The sequence below is a fragment of the Aptenodytes patagonicus genome, chromosome Z (assembly GCF_965638725.1).
Source record: "Aptenodytes patagonicus chromosome Z, bAptPat1.pri.cur, whole genome shotgun sequence".
NCBI lineage: Eukaryota > Metazoa > Chordata > Aves > Sphenisciformes > Spheniscidae > Aptenodytes > Aptenodytes patagonicus.
The window spans coordinates 20,802,974-20,817,254 of NC_134982.1; the positions used below are offsets into that span (position 1 = coordinate 20,802,974).

Here is a 14,281-nt window from a genome sequence, read left to right on the forward strand (position 1 = left end):
AACAGACACAGAAAGACTACAAACTTGTACAAGAAATGCTGAGATTCGTTTGTTTCTGTTCAAGTGTTTGAATTTAGTCTCTTTCTTGATGGTATTTTTGTGTTAATTTCCTGTGTTTTTTTCCCCCCAGAATGTAGCTACAAACTAAGCTAGCAGTAAAGTTGAGGCTTAAAGGTCTAATAAGCAGAATACATGGCTTACTAGAAATAGCTAGTTACTAACTAGAAAAAAACATGGTTAACTAGAAATAAAGAGAAGTAGGGTAGGCATAAGTAATTGGCCCTTACAATTTAAGCAAATCTAAAAAAGAAAAACTTTTGATAGCACTAGCTCCTGTGTTATGCCTGCAGGTCATACACACTACTGAGAACTAAAATGCACTTCAAACAAGATGTTTTACATCACTAATATTGATCTAGAGCTCCAGGAAGATTAAAAAAATCCCCCCCCCCCTTTTTTTTTTTTAAGGCTTTTTCATACTTAAATGCAGTCAACTCCTGTACTTCTTGAACGGTCTAGCTTCATCTTGCTACACCATTCTCTCATCCTGTATTTAGATAGGAAGATGGGGGCACAATACCTGCAAATCAGCTTTCAGAAACTGAACTCAGTGCCCTGTTATACACACACTGAATGTTCTGAATTCTTTATTGGGACGTTTCTGTTCAGTATGGAGGAGAGCTATCCTTCAGACATCAGCTTTGTGTCATCAGAACAGACTGTCAGCCACACTCAATTCTGTATCTTGTTTTTCAGGAACATGTATTAGGAAGGCGACAGATGGAATACTTCAATGCCACAAAGCACTTCCCTGCTTTCTGTTACCTGTTTCATTTCCATCGATAGTTTTGTAAAATATGGTGTAACTTCTGATAAACCCATTTTGTTCATCCACTGTGAGATGATTCCATGTCAAAACAGCTTCAGCTTTTCCTACTTTTTTTGTCTGAACAGTTGGTCCTTTTGAAGGACCTGTAATAGGAGATGAAGATTAGTTTCTGTTGGGCATCCTTGCATCCACAGAACCTGTGTATTAATGAGCACTGAATTGCTACTGCATAAAAATTTCAATGGAATAGCTGGACTAACTCATCTGCAAAGCATTATTTTCAGACAAGATAGCAACTCCATAGATGTTTTAAAAGAGAAACCTCCAGGAAAAGAGACATGAAAAACAGTAATCAGCAGATCACACAAAATCTTCAACTGAAGTTCATTAGTCTTGGCTTCATACTTGAAATTTAAAATAAAATACTATAAATACTATAAAATACTACACCAATAAAATAACAAACTCATACCAAATTATCTGATAAAGGTTGGAAAAAGGGACAGTCAGCCACAGACACCTGTTTAACTCCTACATACTGTAAATAAGCAGAACGGATGTTAATAGAAGGGACAAGATCAATTATGTCAGATGACCCTCAAATGTAGGGCCATTTTTCATTACACCATCCACACTAAAGCAAAGGTCTCATTATTTTTAGTCAAGAAAATCAGTTTATGTGCTCCAAGATGACTGTTTTGTACTTACGATCCTGCTGAAGATAAGCCTTCACAGACTGTCCACTTCCCTGACCATCAGCATATAGAGGGTACACAGTTATCAAGTAACACTTGAACGGCTTTATATCACCTAATAAAAGGAATTTAAAATGTGTTGTTTCACAGGCAGTCAAATTCCTCACCATTTCTCATTTACTTCTCATTCACCAATTCCTCATCTTCTCATTTACTTCAGATACAGGGTTCTGGGTTTTGGCTGTTTTATTAAGATGCATTTGTATCTAATGCAACTGACTATTTTTTTCTAGAGATCATTGATATACTGCTCCAAAATATTAACTAAAGGAACAATATAATGGTTCATATTCAAATGTTAGATTTAATAAACAGACTTCATGGAAGTCTGTTTTTTTCTAATTTATTTTAAATAAGAAGCCTTTATCTGTCTGCAGCACCGAACCCCAAAATTATTGATTTCAGCTACTGATCATAATCTGAAAGGAACTGTAAAGCTGATCAAATTTTGTTGTTTGAAATGCAAGAGAGGTCAGAGAATTTGATTTTGAAGGAACACAGCCTGCTCACTACTGGTTTCCAAGAACGAGAAGACCGAAAACAAAATGCAGATAAAACCCTTGCTGTTACATAATATGAATTTCAAAATGCAAGAGTAGATACAGTTTTATATGTGACAAAGATATACATATACTTCCACACTAATGATAAACTATGAGAAGCCCTCAGCATTATCCCAGATTCCTGTCCTACAATAAAATTCTAGTCAGCATGAGGATGTTCCTCACTTTGAGAATACTTACTAGGTTTTTAGAGTGTTCTATGAAGTATTTGTAGACTTATGAACTAAATACCTTTTAAGTACGTTCCTTGAACATTTCCTGGTTCGTTCTGCCATTCTGTGACGCAGTCTGAGCTGTTGGACACTAGACACCATTCAATCACATATTTAAGAACATAACTGTTAGGAGCAGTCCACCCTACCCACAACTTGCCATCTTTAGGTAGCGTTCTAACATTCTTCACAGGGGCTGTAAAGGAAGAAAACAGAAAAGTGATAAATATTGACAGTTCTGCCACTAGATATTCATAATAATAGCTATTTTGTCCAATGTGGATACTTTTGGGTTATCGTAACGGTGACAATTTGTCAGAACCTAAGTAAATGTAAAAGCCATTTTCTGAAATTTGGAAGCTTCTATCAGAATCTTTGTATCAGAGATCCAAAATAAGCAGTATTAGGCTATTTAAAAACTGGAAATTAGACTCAGCTTCTCTGTTCTCAAACACAGTAAGTTGCCTTACTGCACAGTAAAGAGATACTATGTTTCTTTCAAGAGAAAGGGTCTATTTCAGAGAGAAATCAAACCTTGAGACACTTCTAAATTCCCATTCTAATCCTTACACTCATGTACCTTACCAAGTACTCCCAGCTGCAATGCTACTCTGTTTGAAACACTCTTAATTAGTTCATCTAACAGTGTTAGAACTTGTGGCTCTCCCTTGGTGTTTACACTACAAGCAGCATCTGTCTGTAGACTTATTTTTTGCTTCCTGTCCTGGTAGTGTTTGGATTGTCTAAGAGGAGGCTGGAAGTAAGGAGAAACCAGCCTGTAGTTACTAATGCTGCACAGCAAAAGGACCATAATAAAAAGGAACATGAACAGTAGGGAAACAGTGGAAGCAGATGACAGAGCAACCAGGCAAGATACTGAAAATGTGGGAGAGTGAGACTGGGACTGAAAATGTGGGAGAATGAGACTGGGACAAGAGAAGAAGAGGGCTGGGTGGAGATGAGAAAGCAGAAGAAAAATGGTGAGATGGTATATACATGAAGTAAAAGATGTTTGCTTCCCCAACCCTTTCATTTTTTTAAAAAGAAAACAAAAAAAATGCCTGCTATTCGAAGAAAAGAAACAATAGGGAATATAGTGCACAGTAGCTCTAAGGATGAAAAAGAACAGCAAAATAGCACACATAGCTTCAAATGAACCTGTGAGTACATAAATCTACATGTTCCCTAGTATACTAATGGTAGCATAATGATAAGGCATAAGACTGTAGATACATTCAGTAATACCTTAATTATGTGTCCATGTAAAAGGTATCATTTTACAACACTGAAGATTTCTTATAACAAAAGCCATGCAGACACATTTGAAGGAGACATTACTACGACACTAACCTTTTGAATTACTTGCTGGGATAAGTAAAACTGATGGAGGGGATGCCCCGACTCTGTTACGGGCAATCACAGTCACTTCGTAAGTTCCATTTGGCAGCTTTAATGTAAGGTTGGTGGTATTAACACTGTATTTCTCTGGTGGACTGGAGAGAGATGATTTAGCTCTGACAGTCACTTCATACTGCAAGATTACTCCATTGGCTTCAAATGGCTCCAATCCCTGTTAAAAACACACCTTTGATTAGACCGATACTGAACAAATGTGACTTAAACTATGCAAAGACAATAAAGGTTAAAAATCTGAGATCAAGACAAGTTACGCAGATCAAATTGCTGCATATTTAAGGAAAGCGCAAATAACCTGCATTCATTTCTGTAATGCAGAAACTTCCAGAACTTTTTCTGGTTTAAATCCTCTTTTTCTTGGCTCACAATCCTACCTAGTAGTTTAATAAAAGCTATTCTGTAAAGATTGCAGAACATGTGTTAATAAAACCTGCATTTTATGTGACTTTACAACACATTGACATAAAAGGAATCTCACATCTTAAGCTGTGTTGAACCCGAATGCAAAACAGCCCGAGTAGTTTCTTTTATTAGACATGGAAAAATACTTGTTTCTGTGTTATTAGATAACACAGAAAAATACTATATTTCTGTGTAACTATTAGTTTTCAGATAACTTAGAGAAAATTGTTGAAACTGTAAAGTAGCACCGGTTTTCCAATTCTAAGTTAAATAATGTCAGAAGTGCCACGTGGCATATGAGTTACATCAGAAAGTGATGCCATATCAATATACTTGTAACTTCACACAAGCCACCTAGTAATAGGGAAAAAGTAGTAATAAAAAGACAGCTAGATCAAATGTGATAACGTTCACAGACCAAAAGAAAGCAGGAGATGAGGACTGACTATAATTACATTCACTTTCTCAGCTTCGAACTAATCAGCCAACTAGACACAGCAACCCACTGCATGCAAACGTGCAGTGCTGTATTTAATAAGTTTGGCCTCTAGAATGTCTGTAGGCTTAATGGATTTTGCAGCTTGAGTAACCCTGTCCAAACAGTGTTACAAAAGTTTTAGGATACAGCAGAAGGCATAACATGAAGGTTTACTTTGTTCAGGTGAAAGTTTCCAATTCCACAGACTGCTTAAGGACAGCAAGTCAGGAGTCTGAAAGTGGATTCTGTATACACTGGATCACAGATGTGTGTCAGTTAACTGATAGCCTTTACATCTGTACTTTTAATATTTCATAACTAATTATTATAATAAGAATACTATAGTCACTTCTCATATCAATAAAACCTCTACTATCCCGGCTACGTACTCAAGTTTGTTGAGGTAAATTTTGCCACTTAAAAACTCCGTTTTTAAAAGAATGCTCAATTCCTGCAGTTTATCATGTTGCTTTACCTTCCACATCAGATGCACAGTCCAGGAAGCTGGTGAGCGAGATGCATCAATGATCCTCCATATGGGTGGTCCTTTAGATGGTTCTGATGGAAGAAACAGTGCTTAATAGCAGAAATATTTTTATTTAATCTGTTTGAATTCATCCTTTGACTATCATTAGATGCTTACCTCTTTTTTTTTTTTTAAATAAAAGCATATACAAAGAGTGTTTCCTCAGTTCCTCAAAGAAAATAATGCTTGATATATTAAGTGGAACACCTGCATGGAAAGATTTCCTCAAGGGATGAGCAAAACACCAATTCTGCTCTAAGCATACAGTATCAAAATAACTGAGAGTCCCCATGCTGAGCATCTGCAACAATGTGCTGAAGATGACAGTGCTGAGTGAGGCACGACCAAACCTACACCATGCAGCCTGTGTCCAGAGGCACAGCCCTGCACATCTGTATACTGCAAACCTTGCTATGGTCTGTAGCTGCAACACTCTCCCTACCCCTCAATATCAAGTCACCTAAAAAAGGAAAGTGCAGAAAAGTTAACAAGGAGACAAATTTCTCCTGCCAGAATTCCCCAAGTTTCCTATATCCTTTATGCTAAAAAGGGTAACAGAACCACAGTACTTTTGTACAATACTTTCTGGCGTCAGTACTGTAAAAAAATTCAAGTGGTGTTTCCACTACAAATTTAATTTCAAAGTAGAATGAATCGACCTATTACAGTGCATAAAGCAATAAAAAGTGGCCAATCCTTTGTGAGGGTCTTAGCCCTAATAGAAAGATGATCTTAAAATGCAATTACATTTATAGTCTTGCTAGACTTTATTTTCTCTGGGAGTTTTTATTGCATTTTTTATATTAATAATTACAAATTTTTGGCTGTTTTACCTCCAAAAAACAGTATCAAGTCTACAGTGCGCATCTTGTCTCTCATGCTTTACATCAGGAGGGAAAGAGAACTGGGAGTTGCAGCAAAGGGAGCTCGCTCTTAATCTCATTTGAGTACCCTGATTTGATTCACATGAAACAGAAGCAATTGTACATCTTGCCTAATATAGATCATGAATGCAACATGACCTCCCTCATGTTCATTTCCTACTATAACACCTTTGTTCTGAGGCTAAAATAAGACATGGGTACTTAATCACTAATAGCAGTATTTTTGCAAAGCCAGTCACCACAGCAGAACAGCACCACAGCCTAAACAGGTAGGCAGTCTTGAAATCCTCATTGCTCAGGTTGAGATAGTAACCACAGAAAAGAAACTATACTGTCATTAGGAGTTGAAAAGTGACTAGAATATTGAAATAATATTTTACAATGTCTCCCCCAGAGAAAGTAAATTTTGCATAGAGCTGAAGCAATGCCATTATGTACACATAAATTCCATTTTGTTTAAATAAGCAGGGTATATACTACAATCTTCTTACTTCTCCAATATAAGATGACATGTGAATTCAATCAAAACTCATTACTGGGAACTCAGTTAGGATAAATAAGGAAGGATTTCTGATCCAGTGCAGTTAAGCTCCAAGAACAAAGTGATGTTTTGATAATGAAGCCTGTATTGGTTTAACTGTTTAAAGACGTGCACTGAAATAGACTGCCTAAGAGGGCGCCTTGGAAGGCGCTAAGGAACAAATAGGATATTACAGAAAGGAGACCAGAAAGAGTGCAAGCAGGAAAGGCTAAAGCACATTTAAAAAAAAAAAAGAGACCAATCAGGCTGACTTAGAAGCTAAACAGATATCACAAAGTATTTGTAGTAGTCAAACAGAAGAATAGATTCCCTACTGGGTATCAAGCACACAATCAGAAGGTCCATTCATTGGCTCCATATGGGATAGGATCAGTATAGGCCAGAAACAAAGCCAATCTTGCAGGCTTTCAAAGTAGAAGTGAAATGGAAACAGGACCACGCTAAAGTAGTTTCACTTCTCACAACCCTAGAATTGGAACAGAAAAGTTTCTAACTGATAATAACCAAGTTCCTGGAAAAACAAGACTTAAAATCCCCACATTGTTTAATTCTCTTTGAAGTCAGAAATCAGCAAGTGATTCCCAGTGCTGCTGCTACTGATGATTCAGGAGGAAACCAAACAAGCTTTTAAAATCAAATCTCTTTGAGGGTGATTTACTGATTCTAGAATCCTGAGAAATCGCAATGCATGTTATTGTAGTATACACAGCTATGCAGCAACCTGCTCTGCTGGATATAAAGACCCTTGGCTACAGTCACTATTTGGAGGTACAAAGTAGATGTTTCCTGATAAGGATTAGGTAGTAAAACAATTGCCAAAAGATTTCAAAATTGCCAGAATGCTTGCATTACTCTTCAGCATCATGATTGTACATTTGTGCCGTGGCACAAATGCCAAGGCATTTAAGGATTCCGTTGAAACTTCACTTGACAGTTACAGTACTTAACACCTGGAAACATAACACTTGGATAAAACCATATGGAAATATAGAATTATACCTTCCTGAATATAGTAGCAGTAAATACACCTGTATCTTGGTAGCTTGCTATTGAGACAAACACCAAGTCTTTTGAATAGAGAAGGCAAGCAGCTGTGGAATCTTCTGGGATATGGGTCTAACAGTCTTAGACAAAGCACAATATCTAAATGTCAGTTTTATAGTTTGATTGAGGGTAATAATAATGGTGTAAGTAACATAAGTGTCCAGTGTCTGCTTGTGTGATTTAATCTTTGCAATAGGCAACTGTACAGTAAAAACTGATGAATAAAATTTTGGTACGGTTTTTGCCAAAATTGCAACCTGAAGTCCCTTGTCTGAGCCTGACACTTGCTAGAAAAAGGATCAGGGAACTACAGACCTCGTGAGCTCCTTTCCAACTTAAGGTATCCCACTATCCTATAAATTTGCAAGTGTATCTAGGCATTTGCAAGAGGTGACCACACCTCTGAAGTTGTCTGTAAGCAAACTCAGAATAGGAAATTATTTTACTGTCAACTTATTGCTACAATGTGAAAGAATGCTAACTGATTAGCAAGCAATGCAGAAAAAGTGTGGCTATCCTGTTATCATTAGGAAGGCTAGCTACAACAATTTGTTAAAATGCTGTTCTACCAGCAGAAAACAGACTGCATTTACATTTGCAGTATATCACAACTAATGGCACAGTATTCCTCAACAGCTCAGCACACTGAAGTTAGTTCATTTTAGCAAGAAGCAAGACACTCATGTAGGGTGTTCTGACACCAACAGAGGTTCAGATTCAAGAAGATACCAGTTAGCACCTCTCAAGCATCTATTGAAGACGTTAAATTAGTCACAGTTCAGCCTAAGTGGGCTATTCAGATGAATAACAAAAGGAAAACAGACCACAGAAAGCTAAGTTATACATCAAAGCCCGGGGCTTTTATTTGGAGAGCAAATGAAAGGGCCAAATGAAAGGGCCAAATGTGTAGGTCTAGGTTGTGTTTGTATACACACTGCATGTATTTTTGTTCTGTTAATGGAAAATGTAAGAATCCACTATTTGAGAACAGGATTTTTCATACTGTAACAAATGCATGGGTATGATTTTAATGTTAGTGTTCCAATAATTACCGCAACTTTATTTTGTACAAGTTTACAGTTGCTGCAACAATTGCTAAGTCATGAAATGCTGCAAAGCAAAACAGCCAAACAAGATAAAAAAATCAGTAACAGAAAACATACTCAACTAATCGTTTTGGCACAACTCAGTGGCAGAAGGCACAGCCTCTGTACTTAAGAACAAACTTGCAGGAGAGCCTCTCTAGTGGGGAAATACTGCAATGAGTTCTATGATCTGTGAAGTATATTAAATTTGTTAACAGTGAGTTGTAGTTACTTTAATGCCACAGTACATTTCAAGCAATGTGCAACTGGAAGCAATCAATGAAGTTAAAAAACATGCTGTGGAATACAGCGGACACAGATCTTCAAAGACACTGAGTGCAGTAACAGTCTCAGTGCCATCGTCCTGCAGGAATATGAATGAGTCCAGGGCGATGTAGCACACCTGAAGAACATACAGTTCAGTGGAAACAGACAATGTCATTAACAGCTGACTGGAGCATCACAAGGAGCTTAAAGGCCAGCCAAGTTGATGAGCTGGTTGTAGTGTGAACAGATTTGGTGCATGGCAACAACTTTGCAATGCTGAGGATTTGTTCCACAAAGCAGTGAGGGCTGACATTTGACTGAGACTCTTAAGCAGTTTTTCTTCCAGGGCTGTGAACTTAAAGCTTAACCTAGTGGTTTGCCATCTTTTGTGTATCTTTAGTGATCTATTTATACTTTGAAATTGTATATATCCTGCTTGCAAAGTCGTTTTGTGCAAGACTAAACATGATCCAAATACTGACCCCAAAGAGCTGATGCTGCTAAGAAGTTTTCCTCATTAAATCATGGTAGCAGCAATTCAGTGTTCGCCCCTACTGCAGAGGGACAGGATTTTACAAGCCCAGATCTACAAGATGACAACTCCAATGATTATGTCATCAAGAAGGGAAATTTCAAGGAAACGGTGATTTTTGTGATTAAATATAGCCAAAATAAAACCATTACACACACAGACTCAATCTTGCTTAAAGTCAGTGGTTTATAGATGGCATTCTCTTACGGCTCCCACAGTGACAACTGTATCAGTGATGAGCAGCAAGACTCTTGATTACTGCGCGTAGAATATTGTAAACAAGTGGGTACAAGACAGCACAGAGGCAGCTGTAAGTGACTCTGACAAGAATGAACGTGGTGTACATGCAGAATACCTTGGGAAAAGTTAAGAGTAAACCAGAGGGTTTTATTTAGATGCTTTGGTGCATAAAAGGCTATACTTCCCATATGCACATTATTTTGTATTATTGCTTTACTAAGTTTGTGAAGAAGTCTATGTATCCTATGCAACTAAAATCTTCTGTTTCACACTTATTGATGCTTGTTCACCTATGACTTTATCTAACGGCCTCCTAAACACCAAGTTGTTCATAAACTAAGGCAGTCTGTCTACCAAAAAACCCCCCAACTTTCACACAGGCAGAATAGCTTCTGTTACAGAGGATAACCTTAAGAACAAAAAAAAACCCAAGCAGAAAGCCTACATCTTTTCTAAAATACTTTGAGAATATAACTTTCTATGAAGAAAGCTTTTCTTCCCCACCTCCTGTTTTAGCTGTTTTCAGGGAGCACCTCTAGACTGGCTTTATGGGAAGCTATTCTAATGTTCCTTGGAATGCATGGGTCAAGTCAGTCAGTAGAGAAAGTAACTCAGTAGAGTCTTGTTGCATGTATAATCAAACAGCTCAAGCAAGGATACACAATTTCATCTGGCTGCCAAATTGCTGAGCACTCACACATTTTGAAAATCAGTGACCTACTTTCATATATTACTTACTATCTTCAGTGGTGACCCCAGTCTTCTCTTCACTCCAGTCACTCCAGTAGCCCACTCCATCTTCCTTCATGCAACGAATTGAAAAGACATACTCTGTGTAGGGTCTGAGCCCTTGAACGCTGAATGAAGTTCTTGGTGAAGCTGTATCTTCAGGAGGAACCTGTAAATGGAAGAAAGATTTTAAAGGCACTGATCAAAAATTGAAAAGCTGAGCTCTGTGCTACTACAGCTCCCACCCAAAAAGGCTCCCCACCACATACACACCCAATACAAACAATATAGTTTTTCTCCCCTCTTATTTCCAAAAGCTTCAATTCTCAACCATGGTTTGGTAAGGGATCATAGTTGTGTATATTTACCAGGTGTAATATAATACATACACTAGAATAGGTAAGCAGCTCTCTCTCATATTCTGTTTTCTTTTTTAATTAGTTTATGTCTACCTCTCCTTCCTTCCCATATAATTCCTCTACTCACTGATCTGTAATATTCTGCCTCACATTTCAGAACTTTGCTAGGTTATCTGCTTGATTATTGATTGCAAAATACCTGTGCTAGAAACCTCCTATAAAGCTAGAGAATCCAGGATCATTGCTTCCGTTGACACAGAACAGTGTTTCTTAACTGATATTGGAAATAGTTTGTTTTAGAGTTGTTTATACTTTCGCTAATAAATGAATTTATTTTCATAAGATCTTTCCTTTATCTTAGATTAGCAACTGAATGCCAGAAAATATTCTTACTGCATATGTACAGAAACAGAAGTGTGATGTAGATAATAGATATATGTAGGTAAACACACACACTGACTCCATCACATTATTCCACTTGCAATTAAGGGTTTTTTTTTTTATAGTGAGCAACCCTGCAAGAAGAACGATTGCAGATTGAAACACACATGCAGGACACTCAAGAGGTTAATCCCGAGTGCAAAGAATTGTCAAAGTACTCAAATTTTACCACAGCTAAGCAAGCTCAGTTGTTTTAAAAGTCACTATTTTCAATGGTCTTGTGCACATGTTAAAAGGTCAAGACAAGTTAAAAGGACTTAACAGGACAATGTATCAACAGATCCTGGAGTTGCAGAATAAGCTGTGTGGGACTCTGCTCTTTAAAATATCAATACAGGTGACCTTAATAATTAATCTCTGCATCTAAAGCTCAAAAAGTTCTTCCAAAGGAATACACTACATCAGTCACAAGCAGCTGTGTTATGCTACCTGCTTAAACACTGTATTTTGGTAAGTCAGAAGCCAATCTTCCTTCCAACAAGTAATGAAATTCAGAATACTTTTGGGCCTCTGTACTGACACAAAGATGGGAAGATCATAGAACCATAGAATCATTGAGGTTGGAAAAGACCTCTAAGATCATCAAATCCAACCGTCGACCCAACACCACCATGCCCACTAAACCATGTCCCTAAGCGCCTCATCTACTCGTCTTTTAAATACCTCCAGGGATGGGGACTCCACCACTTCCCTGGGCAGCCTGTTCCAATGTTTCACCACTCTTTCAGTAAAGAAATTTTTCCTCACGTCCAATCTAAACCTCCCCTGGCGCAACTTGAGGCCATTTCCTCTCGTCCTATCACTAGTTACTTGGGAGAAGAGACCGACACCCACCTCGCTACAACCTCCTTCCAGGTAGTTGTAGAGAGCGATGAGGTCTCCCCTCAGCCTCCTTTTCTCCAGGCTAAACAGTCCCAGTTCCCTCAGCCGCTCCTCAGAAGACTTGTGCTCCAGACCCCTCACCAGCCTCGTTGCCCTTCTCTGGACACGCTCCAGCACCTCAACGTCCTTCTTGTCGTGAGGGGCCCAAAACTGAACACAGTATTCGAGGTGCGGCCTCACCAGTGCCGAGTACAGGGGCACGATCACTTCCCTACTCCTGCTGGCCACACTGTTTCTGATACAGGCCAGGATGCCATTGGCCTTCTTGGCCGCCTGGGCACACTGCCGGCTCATGTTCAGCCGGCTGTCAACCAGCACCCCCAGGGGGTCCTTTTCCGCCAGGCAGCTTTCCAGCCACTCTTCCCCAAGCCTGTAGCGCTGCATGGGGTTGTTGTGGCCGAAGTGCAGGACCCGGCACTTGGCCTTGTTGAACCAATCAATGAACCAACCAAATCTTGATGAAAAGACTGTTTCTGGAATACTGCTGCTCTGAGAGAAGGCTTAAAAAAGGCAAAACTGAGAGCTATTGAAAATATGTCCATAGACTGATCTAGAAGAAAAAAAACCACCACAACTCTTGATGACATGAACATACTATAGTACATTACAGATAACACATTCCTTACTCTTTTCCAGTTCCTTGACTGAATCAGGCTTACGGCATGCATGCAGGACAGCCATACTATATAGAATCATAGAATCATTTAGGTAGGAAAAGACCCTTAAGATCATCGAGTCGAACCATAAACCTAACACCGCCACGTCCACTACTAAACCATGTCCCTAAGCGCCTCATCTACTCGTCTTTTAAATACCTCCAGGGATGGGGACTCAACCACTTCCCTGGGCAGCCTGTGCCAATGTTTAACCACTCTTTCAGTAAAGAAATTTTTCCTCATGTCCAATCTAAACCTCCCCTGGCGCAACTCAAGGCCATTTCCTCTTGTCCTATCGCTTGTTACTTGGGAGAAGAGACCGACACCCACCTCGCTACAACCTCCTTTCAGGTAGTTGTAGAGAGCGATCAGGTCTCCCCTCAGCCTCCTTTTCTCCAGGCTAAGCCACCCCAGTTCCCTCAGCCGCTCCTCATAAGACTTGTTCTCCAGACCCTTCACCAGCTTCGTTGCTCTTCTCTGGACACGCTCCAGCACCTCGACGTCCTTCTTGTAGTGAGGGGCCCAAAACTGAACACAGTATTCAAGGTACGGCTGAGTACAGGGGCACAATCACTTCCCTACTCCTGCTGGCCGCACTATTTCTGATACAAGCTAGGATGCTGTTGGCCTTCTTGGCCACCTGGGCACACTGCTAATCCATATTCAGCTGGCTGTTGACCAGCACCCCCAGGGGGTCCTTTTCTGCTGGGCAGCTTTCCAGCCACTCTTCCCCAAGCCTGTAGCATTGCATAGGGTTGTTGTGACTCAAGTGCAGGTACAGCAATTTCAAAAAAGCATCCCAGCATTTTACAGTGTTTGCCCAAGCTTTAAATGACACTTAGATCAGTAGTCTTGCATGTGCATGGGAAGATGAAAGTTCATCAACGTTCTAGATGTTGCATGTACAGAACAAAAATTCAAAATAAACATAATGCAACATGATGAAGAGGACAGCAGAGAAGTCCACAAAGAAAAGACAAGGTCACTGTACTATAGATTGTTCCAAAAAACCTGTATCACAGCCTTCATGAACAGGCCAGGTAAACTACCTTGGGAGGCCACATAAGGCCTAAGGATAATAAAGTGAATCCTCTGAACTGCAGCAGTGAGGGAACTTCTTCTGCAGTTTGACAAATGGCTGGGTTACAGCAGGAAAGTGACAAGGGACATTAGTGGTATTACCTGCATCCAGTTTGTGTCACCAATGATCCTATAGCGAATATTGAATTTCAGCTTCATCACAGCGGCTGAAATCCGATTCTCCCAAGAAAGCTTCAGAACAGTAGGTAGTATTCCTGAGTTGACTGATAAATTATGTGGAGACAGAGGTTTAACTAGAAGAGAAGGAGTTACAGTCAACTCTACAGGTATTTTATCATGCCTCTAGCAGTTGGTATGCTATGCTGTAACACTACCATTAGAGCCTTTCATAAGCTCAAA

At 39.3% G+C, this 14,281-nt stretch overlaps 1 protein-coding gene across 3 annotated transcripts in view; it reads right to left on the bottom strand.

Moving 5' to 3' along the window:
* Positions 1 to 14,281, bottom strand: part of IL6ST (interleukin 6 cytokine family signal transducer) — a 37,073-nt gene that overhangs the window by 10,150 nt on the left and 12,642 nt on the right. For all 3 annotated transcript variants that reach the window (XM_076363083.1, XM_076363081.1, XM_076363082.1), the window contains exons 6-12: positions 14,024 to 14,175; positions 10,513 to 10,672; positions 5,131 to 5,213; positions 3,710 to 3,929; positions 2,379 to 2,555; positions 1,538 to 1,639; positions 826 to 972 (exon numbers count right to left, since the gene is read on the bottom strand). In XM_076363083.1, the coding sequence (XP_076219198.1) occupies positions 826 to 972; positions 1,538 to 1,639; positions 2,379 to 2,555; positions 3,710 to 3,929; positions 5,131 to 5,213; positions 10,513 to 10,672; positions 14,024 to 14,175 (1,041 nt within the window). The remainder of the gene's footprint in view (positions 1 to 825; positions 973 to 1,537; positions 1,640 to 2,378; positions 2,556 to 3,709; positions 3,930 to 5,130; positions 5,214 to 10,512; positions 10,673 to 14,023; positions 14,176 to 14,281) is intronic.